Raw genomic sequence first — 16790 nt, 5'->3', positions numbered from 1 at the left:
GCATAGAGGGATGCTAGCTCTAACTTCATATAGTTATGTCTACATTTTAATAATGTCAATTATGCGTTGGATTTGGTGACCACAAGGTCATGTCTGAACGACGTAGAAGTAAAGAAAAGTAGCGAAACATTGTGATGGAAACGTGTGGTTGCTAACGTTAGTTGCTAACGTGTAATTAATTAACTAGCAGCTGTCATGATTTCACTTCTCTGTTATGTTAGTGTTGTGCAAATTCCAGTATTTGTTCGCCACTAGTCAGAGAAATTATAACAACTGGTTTTGAAACATATTCTAGAGTAACACAAAAATGCTATTAGCGCTTCGGCTAATTTGGGCATACTAACTTTAGCAGGCCGACGACAATCCAGCGGCTTTCCTGATTTTCGAAGCGCCAGTGGAGACTCCGTTCGGGGCTGAAGTGCCACCCATCTCCCCGCCTCTTTGAACCTGGAAGAGCAACGCCTCCTTGTGACTAATATCCAACATGACAGGTGAGTACCACCACCCTCTTCTACAATTTCTCCATCACTTTTCAGAAACACGATTCATGCCCTGCAAAAGTTGAACAGAACTAGAAGAAGTAGCCACAACACAGCAAGTTATTTAAAATGATATAAACTGATCAGATTTCATAATAAACCACTGCAAACAGAGAAAAGCAACCTGTTTTGGGGGAGAAGCTTTGCATAAATGTTCAGGTGTGTGAACTTACGTAGGAATCACCCAGCAGACATTTGGCCTGCGATTGCAACTGCTGACACCCATGACTGCATTCCTTGAACTTGAAGCCCACGGACTGAATAGCTGTCCCATAGTGCCCCTGTTTACCCCGCTTCTCTCCACCCTCCTCTCTCTCTCTCTCTCTCTCTCTCTGTTGCCCAGTGAGAGGCTTCGGGGTGGATAGTGAGGTCCATTGTGTCAGTGAGATGTTTATTAATGAGAGAGAGATGCACACAGGGTGCAGAGCTGCTATTGAAGGACTAATCTCTAATCTCTTCGTTAATGCGGACAACCTGCCTATGTACTAACATAAATTGCTAAGAAGCCTCGAGACAGGGACGCACAAGTTGATGTTCAGCAGGCGCTCGTGGTGAATCTGTGAGTTGATTCCTACAGAAGTTGGTTTCTCTGTTCAGGCTTAACTGGGAAAAAGTTGATGCTCGTGTGTGGATGTGTGTGGTGTCGATTGCAGCCAAACCTAGAAGTTCTGTCAGTAGGTAGGATTATTTTTTTCAAATTTTTTTTCTTACATAGCCAAATTATTTCAGATTTTTAGTCTGTTGGTTGTAGGCTTGTTTTTGGCTTTAGCTACTAAGGTTTCCATGCCTATGAAAGGAGCAGTGTGTCTCTGAGTGTGTGCGTGCTTGTTGCCTGCCATGCCCTTGCCTGCGCCTGATGTCCCGGCCTCTCAGAGGCTGGCACTGGACTGCCGTACCCTTCTGGACCATCGCATTGGCAAGGGTAAGTGACAACACCAGCTCCTCTGTTCTCTCTGGAGCCCCTCTCAGTTTCAAAGGGACATAGACAGAGAACTCTTTCATTGAAAAGTTGCTTTCTTAAACATGGCTGCATGATACTGCAAGTAAAAACTACTATTTCAGTTTCACTCCCTGTCTTGAAAAGTTTACTGAGCTGATTTCATAGCTTAAGGCTGTTATTGGTACTTGGCACATGTTGCTGTTCCACAGTGTTGTTTAATCAAAGGAAAATCAGATTTATTTTCAGTCAGGGACCTTTAATTGACCTCAGCCTAAAACCTCTTTGAAAGGGTTCATCTATCCAGGAAAAACTCTACATAAAATGCTCTCTGTTGGATTTTGTAAAAGAAGTATTTGTCCATCAGAAAGCAATGCGTGTCAGTGTAAAGATCCATCTCTTTCAAAGAAGTTTAATCACAGTGAGCGATTGGTATTCTGTACCAGGCTGCCATCTGAAGAAGAACATCTGTGTCAGATTCTGAAAGTGAAATATTTTATTATATTGTTCTCCTCTTCAGATCAATTCAACACTATCTAGAAAAAAAATCATCACCATCTTCACTTCATTGAGCCAGTCCTGATGTAGTCCACTCTCTCTTTCTTTTTCAGTCAATGGCAGCTAAGTACTTTTGGTAATTGAAAAGCCGAGCTTCGACAATGGGTTTTGGCTTTCTCACCCCCTTTGAGCTGGTGGTGTGTCTTTTTAAGTGCTGATACTCTGTTTTGAAAATCTGTTCTAAGCTAATGTTTGGAATATTGATAAAGCAAAGAGACAGAGTGGAAATAAATCGTATTTCAAACACTCAGTTGTGCATTTACCGGGTCACTGCAGCATCGTGATGTGTTTGATTGAATTTGTGCATTAGAGCCAATTATATGATCGTGGGACCTCTTTTATTGTTTGTGGCTTTGCAGTAATGCAGATAAAAGCATGGGCTGGTTTGAAAATTCTGCTCGTGCGATGCATTCATGTGGAGTAGATGAGCAGTTGTGCTATTTAAGAGATGTGAGCTCGGTGCTGAACAGTGTCGGTTTTCGAAAAAGAAACCTGGAGTACACTCTGACAACCTAAAAAGAATGTTTGCAGTTTACATCTTTCAGTGTCATTTTTGTCTTTTTATTGTAATTTTTTCTTTTTCAGTGTCATTTTTGCTTCTTTCAGTGCCATTTGTGGTGTTTTTGTGTACTTTTTGCATGTTATAGTGTCTTTTGTACATTCTTGTGTAATTTTAGGTTCTTTCTGGGTCATTTTTGTGTTTTGCATCTTTTAGTTGCTTTTTTACATCTTTCGGTGTAATTTTTGTGTCTTTCTGTGCCATTGTTGCTTTTTTCAGTGCCATTTTTGTTATTTTTTGCATCTTTCAGTGTCATTTTTGTGTCTTTTAGTGCCATTTTTGCATTTTCTTAGTGTCATTTTTGCATCTTTCAGTGTCATTTTTGCATTTTTTAGTGTCTTTTTTTGTCACTTTTGTAATTATTGCGTCTTTCTGTGTCATTTTGGCTTGTTAAAAATGAATGGCCTGTTTATTTGAGGTATCCACCAGGACACCACTGCAGACATTGGAGTAAAAGTTTGTTTCTAATCTTTAACATTGAAGAAAATTCAGATATTTTGACCATAGAAAAGAAAGTTGCATGTGTAAAGGCAATAATTGAAATTAGGTAGAGCAGGAGGGATGGGGAGATTAATGATTAAGAGGAGGGAAACAGTGATGCTAGCAGGGGGTTGGAGAGAGGAAGAGGATGTAGAGGATGCGGGGGAGGAGGGAGGTCTTCTCCCTTTCTATCCCCATGGTGCACATTTCGCTCTCATTCCCTGTCACTCCTCCCCTTTCTCAGTTTTTTTTTTTTCCGTCTCTGCAACTGAGAGATTGATTAGGACCGAGGTGGGTGTGTTTGTGTGTGCGCCTGCATGTGAGATCTGCACTACCCCCCTGAGAAGGAGAGCGCTGTTGCAGAAGAACGGGAAAATCCAAGGTCATCACGGCACGCTTCTCTCTGACGTTGCCTTTCAGCCCCCTTATTGTGCGCAAGTGTGTAAACGCCTGTGTGTGTGTCTGCATGGCACGGAGGGTGTGCGTGTAATTCACAGCGTCAAGCTCTGCACCAATCACGGTGCACATTCATATGCCTTTTAGCTCCAAGCACACGTGCAGGCGTTTATCCCAGAGTGAGCGGTGAGTGCAGTTGCGTGCATTTTCAGTGCCCGTCGGCACGGCAGTGTGTCTGCATGAGGAGCTGAAGCTGCATTAAGGAAACATAAGCGTCTGTAGTGAGAGACTCCCACATCACGATCGATGTACGGTAAGAATATCAATCATTTTTGGCATGGGGATAGGCATGTCTGATCCGAGTCGTGTAAGCATGTGAGTAATGTGAAGCATCCAGCGTTCAGCCAGTTTTCCCACATTCTGTAAACGTGTTTCTTTCTTAGCTTTCTGTGATGAACTGTACCCGTCACTGGAGTGCAACGTCTTCTGAAAGTGTGTTGTGGGAACTTGGACTCTCCTGAGGATACTCTGTTACATTACAGTGTTAGATTACAAGAAGACTTCGCTTTGGAGATGTTTATTTTTGGTAATAGACACTTACTTGCTCTAAGTTTTGCATTGCTTCCTTCTGTTGTGGTTCAGATGGTTAGATTGTGATCTCTGTAAATATCATGCGTCGTGCTAACTGTTGCTAACTTAAACTGCATGATAGACTCCGAGATGTTGTCAGGCTCACTGTATATATAGCTCACTGTATATATTTAATTTTCTTGTCGTTCTTCATTGACTTTCATGAACCTTCATTATTTTATGGCGTGCTTAATTAGTATTCCCTTCAAAACAGGCAAAGCAGTGTATGTGGTGTTAAATTAAAATGGTAGATGCTTTCTGGTCATGGCAAAATGCCGTTTGTAAATATCATTTTCTGTAGCTCTAAGGTCACTGGGGCTCGTTGATGTATAGTTCATTGATTAGTGCTAATTAAAAATGTAGTCAGCTTTACTTTAAGTTTGTGGACTATTGATGGAAAAAGACTCTGGTTAGTAGAGCAACGATTTATCAGTGCAGACAGGGTGAACTGGAGGCTCAGTTTGGCTTTTCTGTGCGGTGCACTACCTGTATAGAACTGGAGCGCTGGGCTTGAGTTCCTCATAGCCCGGTTTCAGTGCCGGTTTGACAGTGATTCATAGTGTGTCGGATTGGCCTTGTGTCATGAGGATTTGTTGGCAGCTGGGTCTGGACATCAGCGTCTCGGTCGCATTATATTAGCCGTGTTCTCTGCCACCACGCTGGATCGAATGTGCTCTTTGAATCCGACTCGTGGATTAATTGGCTGTAAAAACAATGTATGTCCTGTACATATGCCTCAGCAAAGTGTGGGTCTGTACCCTCAAGATACCCTTTTAATAGGCAGGCCTCTATGTGACAGAGAGAAGGCGGGATGGATGGTGCTCATAGATGCAGCACATTTGAATATCTGTCATTCTCTGCTTGCCTTAGTGAAACACACACAAAATCACATTTCTTACTCCATGTCATGCTGCCCCTAATGCTGTCAGCCTCTTCTCCATGATACTCACCTCCCCTTCCTCATCAGCTCTTCCAAACTCACCGAGCGATAGCTTATGTGCATACTGGCCGGCCGTTGAATCGGCCTCGCTCATTATTTATTTGCTTACACTCTCCTCGCCTCTTGTCTCGTCTTCTTGCTGTGTTTGTTGATTCTCACTGTGTGCTTGCATTTCATTGCGTGAATCCGCAGTTTAAAGATGTTTGCAGATGTAAAAATAGCAGGACTTTGTCTCTCTCCCCTCCTGCCTCTTATGTAATGACACCCCTGAAGGGCAGCATGCTTTGTAACCGTCTTTGACAGGTATGTACAGCAAGATGGAGACCACAGAATCTCAATGTGTGTGTGTGTGTGTGTGCAGCCTGCAAAATAACCAGCGCTTTGCATGACCTCAGGTGAAGGTGAGGTCTAAACAAATACTGACAGCTTGGTGCCTTTTTTTGCACAAATATAGACACACACTCACACACAGATCACAAATCTGTTTAATATTGTCTTTGCAGGGCGGCAGGACTATATTTATACTCTCTTGCTCGCCATGTGACTTTGGACACAACAGAGCAGCTTTGGGACAGCAGGTGCAGATATAACGCTGCAAGATGCACCGGGCCTGCTTGTCACACACTCCGCTGTGTGTGCGCATGTGTGCTTTTGTAATTAGTTTGCCTGTCGTTCCAGACAACCTCATTTTGCGACGATGAGGTTGATCTTGTTGATTTGCAGAGCGCCGTTGTCCACAGCTGATGAATGCGATCCACAGTGCAGTAGTCCTGTTAGCACTTCATGTATGTGGGTGGAGGAGGATTTTTTTTTTTTGTTTAGTTTATTCTAATTATCATCCACAAGCGTGTCCACCATAACTACGTGTTGTTTTATTTTTCTCACTTCAGCTTGCTTTCTTTTCTTTTTTTTCCCCTCTCCATCCTGCTCTCACCCTAATGTGGAAATGTTAAGCTGACATCCTGGGGGAAATGGAGAGTGTAATCTGTTAATGTACCGGCCCATTGTTACAGGATAAAAATAGATTTGTGATTGGCCAGATCCTTGCTATGGTGATATTTTTTTAGGGGCATAGACCTCTCATGTATGGATATGTAGCTTGGCATTTAATCGATGAAACAAGCAAGTCCCCCATTCACTTGCACCAGGTTGCAGAAATCTATGCCCTGTTTTTATTTCTTCCAGTAAACAGTGATTCATTGTTTCATGCTCCTCGGTGTGTTTGTGTCTGTATGGAGGTGTGGAGGAGCTCGGTGTCCAGCCCCTAAATGTGTTGTCAGCTTGCCATGCAGAGTGGGTGGATGTCGTGAGGCCCCCTGCTATGTGTGCTTTTCACCGCTGTCATCCAAATCCATGGCCGCCCACCTTGTTGCGCTCTCTCTTAGCTTTTTCCACACCAGCCCGTCATTACAACTGAAAAAACTCCTTAAGCTGCAGACGGCTCAGAAACTACACTGGGTTTTCTGTGACGGTGAGTCAGTTGGAGTAATTTCCAGCTGAGACAACTTACTGCAGCATATTTTTAAGTTACAGACACGCTGCGAGAAGAATATGTTGAGGTGAGCAGCTGTGTTAAGTGTCACAGTGACGTGTTGGTATAATGATAACTCTGGAGCCACACTGATTACTGTTTTTATGCAGTTTCTTGAGTTGTGGAAACTACTTTTCAGCTTAGAGTTCAATTAGGTTAAAGCTACAAAACTGTTCAGGTGTATCAAGCAGTTAACCTACCAACCTGGTCACATTGAAAATTTGCTAAAAAACAGATCATTACCTATACAGGGGGTCCTCAACTTATGTCGGAGTTCCATTCCTACAGCAGGATGCAAGTCGATTTTCACCATATGTCGGAACTTCTGCGAAAATGTACACAAAGCTGTTCGAATTTTGATCAGTTCTTTGGAAAAGTCATGAATACCAATGATCAAAGCTGTCTTATAGACAACGTATTCGTCTGCTTCACTCGCCAACTAGTTCCACATAACATGTTCTGATGTAACGACGAAACGCTGTAGGTCGAGGACGCCATAAATCGAGGACCCCCTATAAGAAAAGCACTCGGAGCGCAGTACTCTGCCAAAACTGCTCAGTCGTTGTCATTTCCAATGGATAAAATCTTTAATAAAAATTAGTTTACGGTGAGCACAGGCGTGTGTTATGCATGTGTACGCTATGTACAGATACCAAATCGCACAACCTCATTGTGTAGAATTGATGGGACTCGGAAACACCCCCACAATTTAATCAGTTGTTCCCTGTATCATTTCCAACCGATAAGTCTGCAGCGTTGGATTTGTAGTAGGATCACAATCATGTGATCAGCAGGCAGCTGATGTAGTGTTCACTTGTTGTCATGGTTACAGTGACACCATGCTGCTATCTCACAATGATACAGAAATCTTTAACAAATCCGTGGATCCAGACTATAAGCTGCATCACTGCCAAAATCTAATCACTTGGTCTTTGCGTCATTTCTGACCTTCCCTGAAAACTTCATCCAAATCTGTTAATCTGTTTTTGAATAATGTTGCTAAAAGGCACGCTTACAATGGTCATCACTTAACTCCCCCACGTTCCTTGGCGAAGTAATAATTATGACCCAAAGCAATTATGCAGCTGGAGTATGAAATAACAGCTCAGTTGCTCCACCCACTGACTTGTTTAGAAAAGTTTTCCTTTTCAATCAACTTTCCCTGCGTGTCTGCTCTTTCCAAAAATCTCCTTCCTCTGCAGCTGACAGAGAGGACAGGACAGATTTGTGCCGGACAGACGATGCAATAAGTAGCACTAATCTGTGACTCATTCAGCGCATCTCAATCCACCTCCCCCATCGCACTGCCATCTCCCTCTGTATCATTTTCTCTTTCCCCCTCTTTCTCTGTCTCTGTCCCTCTTTCTTCGTCCTCCACCTTCGCCTCCTCACACCGGAGACCTGCTGCATGTTCATGAATGCACCGGCGAATCCTACACTCGGGGCCCTGGGCCAATCCAGCGAGGACGAGAGGCAGGAGGTAGAGGAGGGTTGGGTGGGAGCAGGAAGAAGGGGGGGCGGGGCGCAGAGGCTTCATTAGTGTTTGAAGTGATGGAGGAAAGAGGAGAAGCGCTATGAATAGACACACGGCTTTCAGAGATAAGCGCAAACGTAACTCCTGCTGCGGAGTTGAGCTGAACTTTTAGAGAGCTTTAAAATGAGGGGAATCTAAGTAGTTAAGATGGTAAAGATGCTTTTCACTCTAACTGCTTTTCAAGGACATCCTGCTGTGCCTGCTGCCCTCCTCGCAGCTGTAGGTCACTGATAACATACCAGAAGGCTGCTGAATATGAGCGCAGCCATGTTGTTTTGTTCCAGAGGACGGCCTTCACACCTACAGTACTCTGAAGTCTCACCAATAATGTCAAACAGTCCTCGACATTCACATAGTTTGTGATTGTGTACCTCATTGCAGTTTCTAAGCAAAATATTACATGTGAATATGCAGTTCTTAATTTAAGCGTTGTTAGCACAGCTTCAGTTCCTTCCATAGACTTACTGTGACACTGACACAAATTATTGACAAGGATGGACTTTAATAGATGGCATTCAGGGGTGGAGTCAATAAATCTGTAAGCCAGTCGACTTATGCAGGTTTCATCTCAGCAAATATGTTTGTGCAATGTGACAGTAAATTGATTTTCAGTTTTAAAAAGGGTTGCATTGACAGTTATGTCTGTGGTCGAGTCATCTGTAGTTTTTATCAATTCATGAATTAGTAGCTCGGCCTAGAAAGTGGTGAAATATTTTGATCAGTGTCCTCAAATGTCTGTTTTTAATCACCAACCTGAAAGATTTTTAGCTTTCAGTCACAGAAAGATAAAGAAACCACAAAGCATTCACATTTAATGTTTTGTTTGAAAAATTACTCAAACCAGTAAATTGACGATAATAGTTGACAATTTAATTCAATAGAATTTAGACTATTCAGACATCTATTTCAGCGCTAGTTTTCTAATGCTGGTTAGACAAAACACAAAGAAATGACTCTGACGTGGGAGAAATTGTTCATTTTTTTCTTTCGTTAGTCATTTTACCGATTTATAAATAATCCGTTCACTGTGAAAACTGTCACTGAATCAAGTGATCATGAAAATAATTACTAGTTACCGTCCTGATATAATATTGCTGTTGCTTCTGTTGGTCATATTGTGTGTACTTGTAGGTTTTTCTTATCCCTGTCTAGCATTTCAAGTAGACTGTGCTTATTTTTTTTAAATAAAAATGTATCATCACTTGGAAATAAGCAGTTTTTTTTTTTTTTACAGAAAACTTTGACGCCTGTCTGTGTGCCTTGTTGAGCGAGGTGTGACGGATGTTCGTCTCCGTGGTCTGCATGAAATGTGCTCAGTTTGTTCTTTTTCTATTGATATAATGTCGTGATTTTTGGGACAAGTGGCACCAGTTGACAGCTGCTTTCTTGTCTCTGTAGGAGCCTCGGTGTCTCATAGCGTGAGCAGGTTTGAACATGAGCCACAAGACTTGTCCCTGACTGTGTTGGTGGTGCATTAAAGAAAAAAAATATAAATCTATTTAAGTGTGGGTGGGTGTGGAGTCCTGGGAGAATCTACTGTGTGTTGGATGTAGTTACACTGTCAGATGGGGGAAGCAATTGGGCAGCTGGTAATCTTGTTAACGTCTGGTCATTGTGCTCGTAAAATGGGGTTTTAGTGTCACATCAGTGGAAAAAGGCTTCAATCTGCGTACGGCACCTAGAATAATGAATAATGAAACCTTTTGGGGGAGAATAAGAGGAAGAAAAATGACGATGGGAGGCAGGAAGGAAGGAAAGACGGATGAGAAGCTGTTTCTTTGCAGATTGCGTTGTTTAAAATACTCTACATTTGTGAAGTCTCCGTTTGAAGTGTCAGACCACGGTGCCATTCATTACTTGGCTGCAGTGCTGACAGTGCAGTGACCTACTTTTCTTCAGTGGTTTCCGTGACTCCAAAACTCTCACGGTTGGTGCTCGATGGAGACAACATGATGATAATTGTCACAGAGAGCTGCAGGAAGGGTTAAAAGATTCATTTGGGGTTTTTTTGGAGATGGTCCCGTTATTCATATCTTCGTTCTCCCAGGGTCTTCTTATGACTCACCACTGCTGAATTCCTTCAGCCAATCAGAACCCAGCTCTCTCTGGATGCCTAGCTTGCTGCTTTCTCCTAAATGCAAACTCAAAAAATTCACCGTTCGTACTGGGTGTTGCACTTTCCTCTTCAAGGCCGTCTTGACTGAGAGAAACAGATCGTGTTTGTGTGTGTATCTGATTGTTACGACTTTAATTCTCTTGTGACCACATTCTTTCCGTATCTTGCTTTTCTCACATGTTCTCTGCCCAGGATTACCTTGACTTAGTGTGAGTTTGTGTGGCAAAATAACAGCTTGTTTTCTACAACAGTGCAGGAACAGACTGTGAAGACACCAATTAAGCTGCATAAATGTTAATGTGTCTTTTGTTTTTCCTCTCAGAATGTGAATGATTGTTTTGTGCATATTTGAGCTCTGTCACTTAGTCTTGTTGTTGCATATTCAGGGAGGAATTATGCAGAGAATTTCCTAGGAAGCTGCTATGAAGTTCACCTTTTCTCTACATATATCATTTTCTTGTCATAGGCTAGACACAGCCATCCCTGAATGATAAAATTACTAATGTGCATGTTTAAATTTGCTGTATATAAATGTGCCCGGACAGCTAGTTTACCCCTTTGTTGTTTTAGCTGCAGCCGTGTTTTCCTTAATAACAGGTCAGTTTAAGCTGCGTTAAAGTGCACGTACATAGCTGGTAGAGAGCAAGTTTTATCTTCTGTGCCTTACTTTACATCACTTTTCCTCAGCGGTGATCTTGCATGCAATTAATGTGTGTCATTAGCTGCTGAACGAGATGATTCACTGGCAGAGCTCCTGCTGGATACAGACTGTGGGTATAAGTGTGCTACTGGTCGCATACTTCACATAGTATTGTCCTCCTCTGCTGCGATCTCTGTGTTGCCATTTTCAGAATATCCTTTGCTACTGAAAGCAGCAACACTTTCTCACCATTTTATTGCCGGCGCTTGCAAGCTCTTGGCACAAACGCTCCACCGAAAACAAGTTCCCCATCATCACCGCGTCCTGGGCTTATAACTGTCCAAGACGAATGCGATTGCTTTAAAGAACAAGCCGGTAATGGGTGCAATCAGACCTTTCTCGAGCACTCACACTATGTAATGATTAGAATTATTTTAATCCAACCTACAACATCTCTAAACTTACCTCTGGAACAAGTGACTGATGTGAGAACTGCTTCATTGTATTTGCACAAACTGACACAGCACAGACAAATAGGGCCACCGCAGAAAATGGATGAGGGAAGAGGACGTGACGTGGTTTTATGGCATTTCTGTCAGTCATACGGTATAAGTCTGATTGACCATGTCTCTCTGTTTGTTTTTCTCCGTCTCTTCCCTTCCTCAGGGGTTTGTGGTTGTTGCGGGGCACTCAGGCCTCGGTACAAGAGACTGGTGGACAACATCTTCCCAGAAGACCCAGAGGTGAGAGGCTCAAGTTACACTGTCTGTTTCTTTATTAATGTTTTGGCTGTCAGAATATATTATTCGCCTGTCTGCTGCATGATTACATATGGAAATTATGTGCAGCTTGCTAATGCACTTGCCGAGCTGGAAAAAAACAGGTGTTTCCTGAAGATACAGCAGTAGTTCTCAAACTTTTCCTGCTTCGGAGGACCACAAGCTTTTGCGACCCCTGAATAACTTTGTAATCGGTGCAAAAAAAAAAAAAAAAAAGGAACTGAGGATCTCGTGCTTGTGTTGGAGTTGGAGATCCTCAGCTATTCTGTGTGGTTTCTTGCACTTGGTGATTCTGTATGACGCCGTTTGTGCTTTGCCGTTCACTGATGCAGCTTTTACCACACGATGCTCCTGCTCACAAAATTCATAAAAGTTTCTCTGAAAGAAGTCAAGTGGCTCTTTAATGTGACTGGGATGTAATGTATCTATAGCCCTATTTGCACTAGATTAGTACTACGTAGAGACTAATGGCGATTTGTAAAAATTGCGTAGGATGTCTGTGATCTTTATCTCATGTAATGCCATGTCTGTAATTTGCAAAGTAAAAATTTCAACGCAAATGACCTACCATGTTTTGCCGAACACCGACGTCCTGTGATGATGCTAGTCCTGTGCGAATCTGCATCTCAGTGATTGGGGGGTATTTTAGTTTTTTTTTTTCTCTCTACCTCTTTCCCGGTTCAATTAATGACAAAGTGAGGTAGAGGTGGTTTGCAGCAGCTGCATACCTACCTGTCTTCTGCATAGCCGTTTAGTTTTTGCTACTATTTTAATGATATGATCTGATAAAGATGACTCATATAGAGAATTAATTTTGGTGAAAACGAAGGCAGTGCTTTGTAGCAGAGGAAGCCTTTCATCAGTGCCTCTGTTCTACTGCAGTAACCTACTTTACCTGTCAGATCTGTGGCCAAAACTGCAATAAAGGGGCATGCTAATACATTCACACTTTACGTCACTGTTTTGCGCGTGCATGTGCACCTGCACAGCGTGTTCCCAAAAAGGCTTCTAAGTTTGGCTAAGCTGCAGTGAGTCTGTAACTAATGGTGCCCCAGTAGGTTGGGAGTAATGAAACCGTCTGATAACTCAAAATTGTGTCACACTGTGCGAGCACGTGGACGTGTGCTCACATTTACAGTACGGCAGTGTTTTTGCCAAATAATTGTTGGTATAATGGTTAAATATAGGTTGCATTGTCTGTGTCTTGCATGCCTTCTGGATGTACAGAATGTCCCTGTAGTACAGTTTAGTATATTAGTAGTTTAAATGAGTTGCCTGGAGCTGCAGTTTTCTGGCTGTGTGATTGATTTTAGATTCCAGCCACAGGTTGTTTCAGAGAAGCAGACAGGAGCAGAGCTGTCACCCTGTGCTGTTCTGTGAAGTATCTATCTGATTAGATTTTTCACACCACGCATTTTTTACTTTTCCTAGAAGAAAAAGCACAGGTGCAACCCATGACACCAATGAGGCTTCCGTTTCATTTACATGTAGCAGGAAAACATACCAGTCAGCTGGAATGCACTTAGGATGGGAAACTCTTCAATTATTGTACTCTTCTTCATCCCTCTGAACCTCTAAACTTGCTAGTAGCTTTTTAATGTTGTTGTCTTTTAAAAATTGCTAAGCTTCGACCATTTATCACCAGAAACTGGAAAAACAGAAAAAATCATCAGATTATCAACTTTCTGACTGTCCATGAGCAGAATGTGTGACATTCAGTTATGCTGAGGAAAAAATAAGCAAATCTAAGCCTAAAAAATGGGATATTTTATCAAAACCACCTTCCTCTGTATGTCCTGTTTGAGCATTTGCCAAAAATAGACACTCTGCATTAACTAGATCCCGTAGAAAAAATACAAATTCTGCGCTCCTCGGCACAACTGTGAAGCCGTGATTGACTCCGCTGTGACTGACTGTTGGCTGTGTTTACACACAGCAAATAGGAGACAAGTATGGAAACAAATCAGAGAGATTGAGAGGAAAATAAAACAGAACTGATCAATAAAATGAATGCAGAGTTGCTCTAAAATGAGATACAGAGGAGCAAGCAGTCAGCAAGAACATTCAGTGTGATGGAGTACCTTTCTGGACTTGATGTACCTAAGTAGTGTGATAAACAACCTGCACTAAAGACATTTTGGAGCTCTGGACGTGATTGCACTGTTTCAGTAGAGGTGCAGGACTTTATATTAAAGATGAAAATGATTCCGTGCCTTGAATTATGATGTGACAGGAGCAAAAACTGCTTGAGGTTCAGAGGTTTAATCTATGTAGAGCCATTTGACTCTATGAACGTGTAGCCATTAAAACGACAAAACTTTAAGCAGGTGATTATCAAACTTTAAAGTATTTACAAGAAGATCTTTCACTCGCTGCATTAATGCCAATATGGTGTTTTTCATGACCTTTTTGCATGTCATAATTGGAAAAGCTAACGTATTAATCACTCATGACCCTGGTATTGTGCATGCTGGTTCACCGTCTCTCTGCCATTTGCTACTGAGGCCCTTCCATCGTTAATAATTGTAGAAACAACTATCATTTTTGCGATCATGACGCGTTAAACATGCCTGCTGTGAAAATGTTCTTTTGTTAGGGCTCCCAGCTAACTGAGCTGTTTCCCTCCCACATTTTTCAAGAAAAAACCCCAGGTGTTATTGTACCAGTCCTCCGCATCGTGATCTTTTCTTCGCAAACATCTCTGTAAGGAAGCTGTGTGTTTATATATACAATGTGCAATTACACGTTTTTTGGAGTTCTGCTTTATTGGCGGCTTGTTTCCGTTCTTGTCTGGATGTAAACGGGATCCCAGTGGACTGTGGATGTTTTTAGCCCTCTCCTCCCCCTGACCAGACTGAAGAGTGGTGAAGTAGGTCAAGGGGGAAAGCAGGAGGTGAAACTTGATGATCCAGTTAAACGCTTTTATTTTGAGGATGAGAAGAAGAGCGCACTTCAGGATACAAATTAGACCAGGAAATGTTGGTGAAGTAGAAAGCAATTGAATTTATTGCCTGTTCTTCTTGAGTGTCACTGAGGTTTTTCTCAGTTGAAGCAAAGCAAACCACAACCAGTCAGTGGACATAGCAACCTCATGTGCATCCACTCTGATCTGATGTTTTTATTCTAGGTGAACTGCTCCTTTTGTACATACATGTGAATGAAGCTCTAAAGTTTCTTGTTTTTTCTGTTTTCTGCTTACACACACCCACCCACCCCCCTGGTCTCTCTCTGTCACCCTGTTAGGATGGGCTGGTCAAAGCCAACATGGAGAAGCTGACGTTCTACGCCTTGTCAGCTCCAGAGAAGCTGGACCGTATCGGAGCCTACCTGTCCGAGAGACTGTCGAGGGATGTGGCTCGACATAGATACGGGTGAGCTCTACCATTCACAATGGGCTCCTAAACTGTTCAGTTTTCTCTGCCCTAACAATTACTGTTGCACACTTAGTTTACTAGTCTGCCAAGGAAAATAGCAGACTTATGTGACAATCAACACTGGTTTGTCTGTCTGTTAGTAACAGTACTCAAAACCCTGACTAACGGATTTGGATGAAATTTTCAGAGAAGGTCAAAAGTGAAACAAGGACCAAGTGATTAGATTTTGGCAGCGATGCAGCTTATAGTCTGTATCCACGGATTTGTTAGATTTCTATATCACTGGAGATGGCAGCAGTGTCACTGTAACCATGACAACAAGTGAACACTACATGATACCACATGATTGTGATCCTGCTACAAATCCTCTGCTGCGGACTTATCAGGAATTATCCGTTGGAAATCACGCAAGGAACAGAAATCACAAATTGATTAAATTGTGGGGGTGTTTCTGAGTCCCATCAGTCCCGCCGTCTGCTACATATTTAGGTCACGTGATTCGATATCTGTACATAACGTACACATGCAGAACGCACACGTGTGCTCAGCACAAGGTCATTTTCTTTATGGGTACATCCATATTAAATGGACACATACTATGCTGCTGTGATTTCTGAGCATCAATAGCTAATAAGCAAATGTTGCATTTCTAAAAAAAATTAAAATAAATGCTGCATTTCTAAAAAAATTAAATGCTGCATTTCTGACAATGCCAACAGCCTTGGCAGAGTACTGCATGCTTTTCTATTTTGCTTTTCCCTTCATCAGCTGATTTAAATTCAGCATAATTAAGGCTTAAAGACAAAAATTATGGGGGGAATTCGACGTGGCCTCGCTATGAAGTAATAGTAAAAGTGGTACATGTGACAAACTTTCACCACAGAGATTTGCACTGATCTTTGCATGAGATCAGACCATATCAAAGGGCTTTAGATTGTGCCGTTAAGATTTCTCTTGTGTGATATGTGCGTGCTCTTGATCCATCTTCGTGTTTAAATTTTTTTTTGATGTGCATACGGAGGCTTGTTAGTGTAACATTTTCAGGTTGTCTCGAGTCTGTACAGTCTGTACTTTATATACCGTGAAAGTTGTTTTTTATGACTCATGACTGGGACGCCGTGTGAGGATTCTCACCAATGCAAACAGCCCGCACAGATTACATTTACTCTTGGCAGAGTCGAGCTGAAATATGTTCAGTGTGTCAGTCTCTAGAGTTTGTCTGGCAGAGCTTATCACATTTTGATTTGTTCCAGACACGGATTATATTTGCTTCGAGGTTAATGACGTCCTTCTGTCCTTCAGGTACGTGTGCATAGCCATGGAAGCCCTGGACCAGCTGCTGATGGCCTGTCACTGCCAGAGCATCAACCTGTTTGTGGAGAGCTTTCTGAAGATGGTGCGGAAGCTGCTGGAATCAGACAAACCCAACCTGCAGATCTTAGGAACCAACTCGGTGAGATTTCAGGACTATATTACTAGTTTGAAGAGTCCGGCTGTTGTTTTATAGTTTGCAGATGAACAAACTAAACCAACCCTGCAGATATCATAAAATTAATATTTCCATTCTTCTTCTATGATAAGCATTTTCTCTTTTTGTTAAACTAGATTTTGCTTTGTAGAGGTTTTAAATTGCAAATGAAATGTCCTGACCTCCTTTAGTAGCGCAGTGTGGAATAATTATCGACAACAAAATTACACTGTCATAAAAACTGTGGTAAACATCATAAAAAATAAATAAAAAATCGAATCAGGCAGTGCGAGATTGTTGGGGGGTTTA

At 42.1% G+C, this 16790-nt stretch overlaps 2 protein-coding genes across 7 annotated transcripts in view; one reads left to right on the top strand and one right to left on the bottom strand.

Moving 5' to 3' along the window:
- si:dkey-206f10.1 (adenylate cyclase type 8) overlaps positions 1–447 on the bottom strand; it is a 41189-nt gene extending 40742 nt beyond the window's left edge. For all 3 annotated transcript variants that reach the window (XM_051960960.1, XM_051960961.1, XM_051960962.1), the window contains exon 1: positions 345–447. The gene's annotated coding sequence lies outside the window, so the exon portion shown is untranslated. The remainder of the gene's footprint in view (positions 1–344) is intronic.
- Positions 358–16790, top strand: part of LOC110951777 (protein EFR3 homolog B) — a 39572-nt gene continuing 23139 nt past the window's right edge. The window contains exons 1-4 of one of the 4 annotated variants that reach the window (XM_022195011.2): positions 358–491; positions 11527–11603; positions 14883–15010; positions 16316–16466. In XM_022195011.2, coding sequence (XP_022050703.1) covers positions 485–491; positions 11527–11603; positions 14883–15010; positions 16316–16466 — 363 coding nt within the window. In that variant the 5' untranslated portion in view covers positions 358–484. Of the gene's footprint in view, positions 492–959; positions 1462–3477; positions 3783–11526; positions 11604–14882; positions 15011–16315; positions 16467–16790 lie in introns of those variants that run through there. The other 3 variants (XM_022195013.2, XM_022195010.2, XM_022195012.2) reach the window with 3 other exon arrangements.

The sequence above is a fragment of the Acanthochromis polyacanthus genome, chromosome 16, assembly GCF_021347895.1.
Source record: "Acanthochromis polyacanthus isolate Apoly-LR-REF ecotype Palm Island chromosome 16, KAUST_Apoly_ChrSc, whole genome shotgun sequence".
Lineage (NCBI taxonomy): Eukaryota > Metazoa > Chordata > Actinopteri > Pomacentridae > Acanthochromis > Acanthochromis polyacanthus.
Note: the sequence above shows the minus strand (reverse complement) of the source record. Positions and strands in the feature narration are given on the sequence as shown.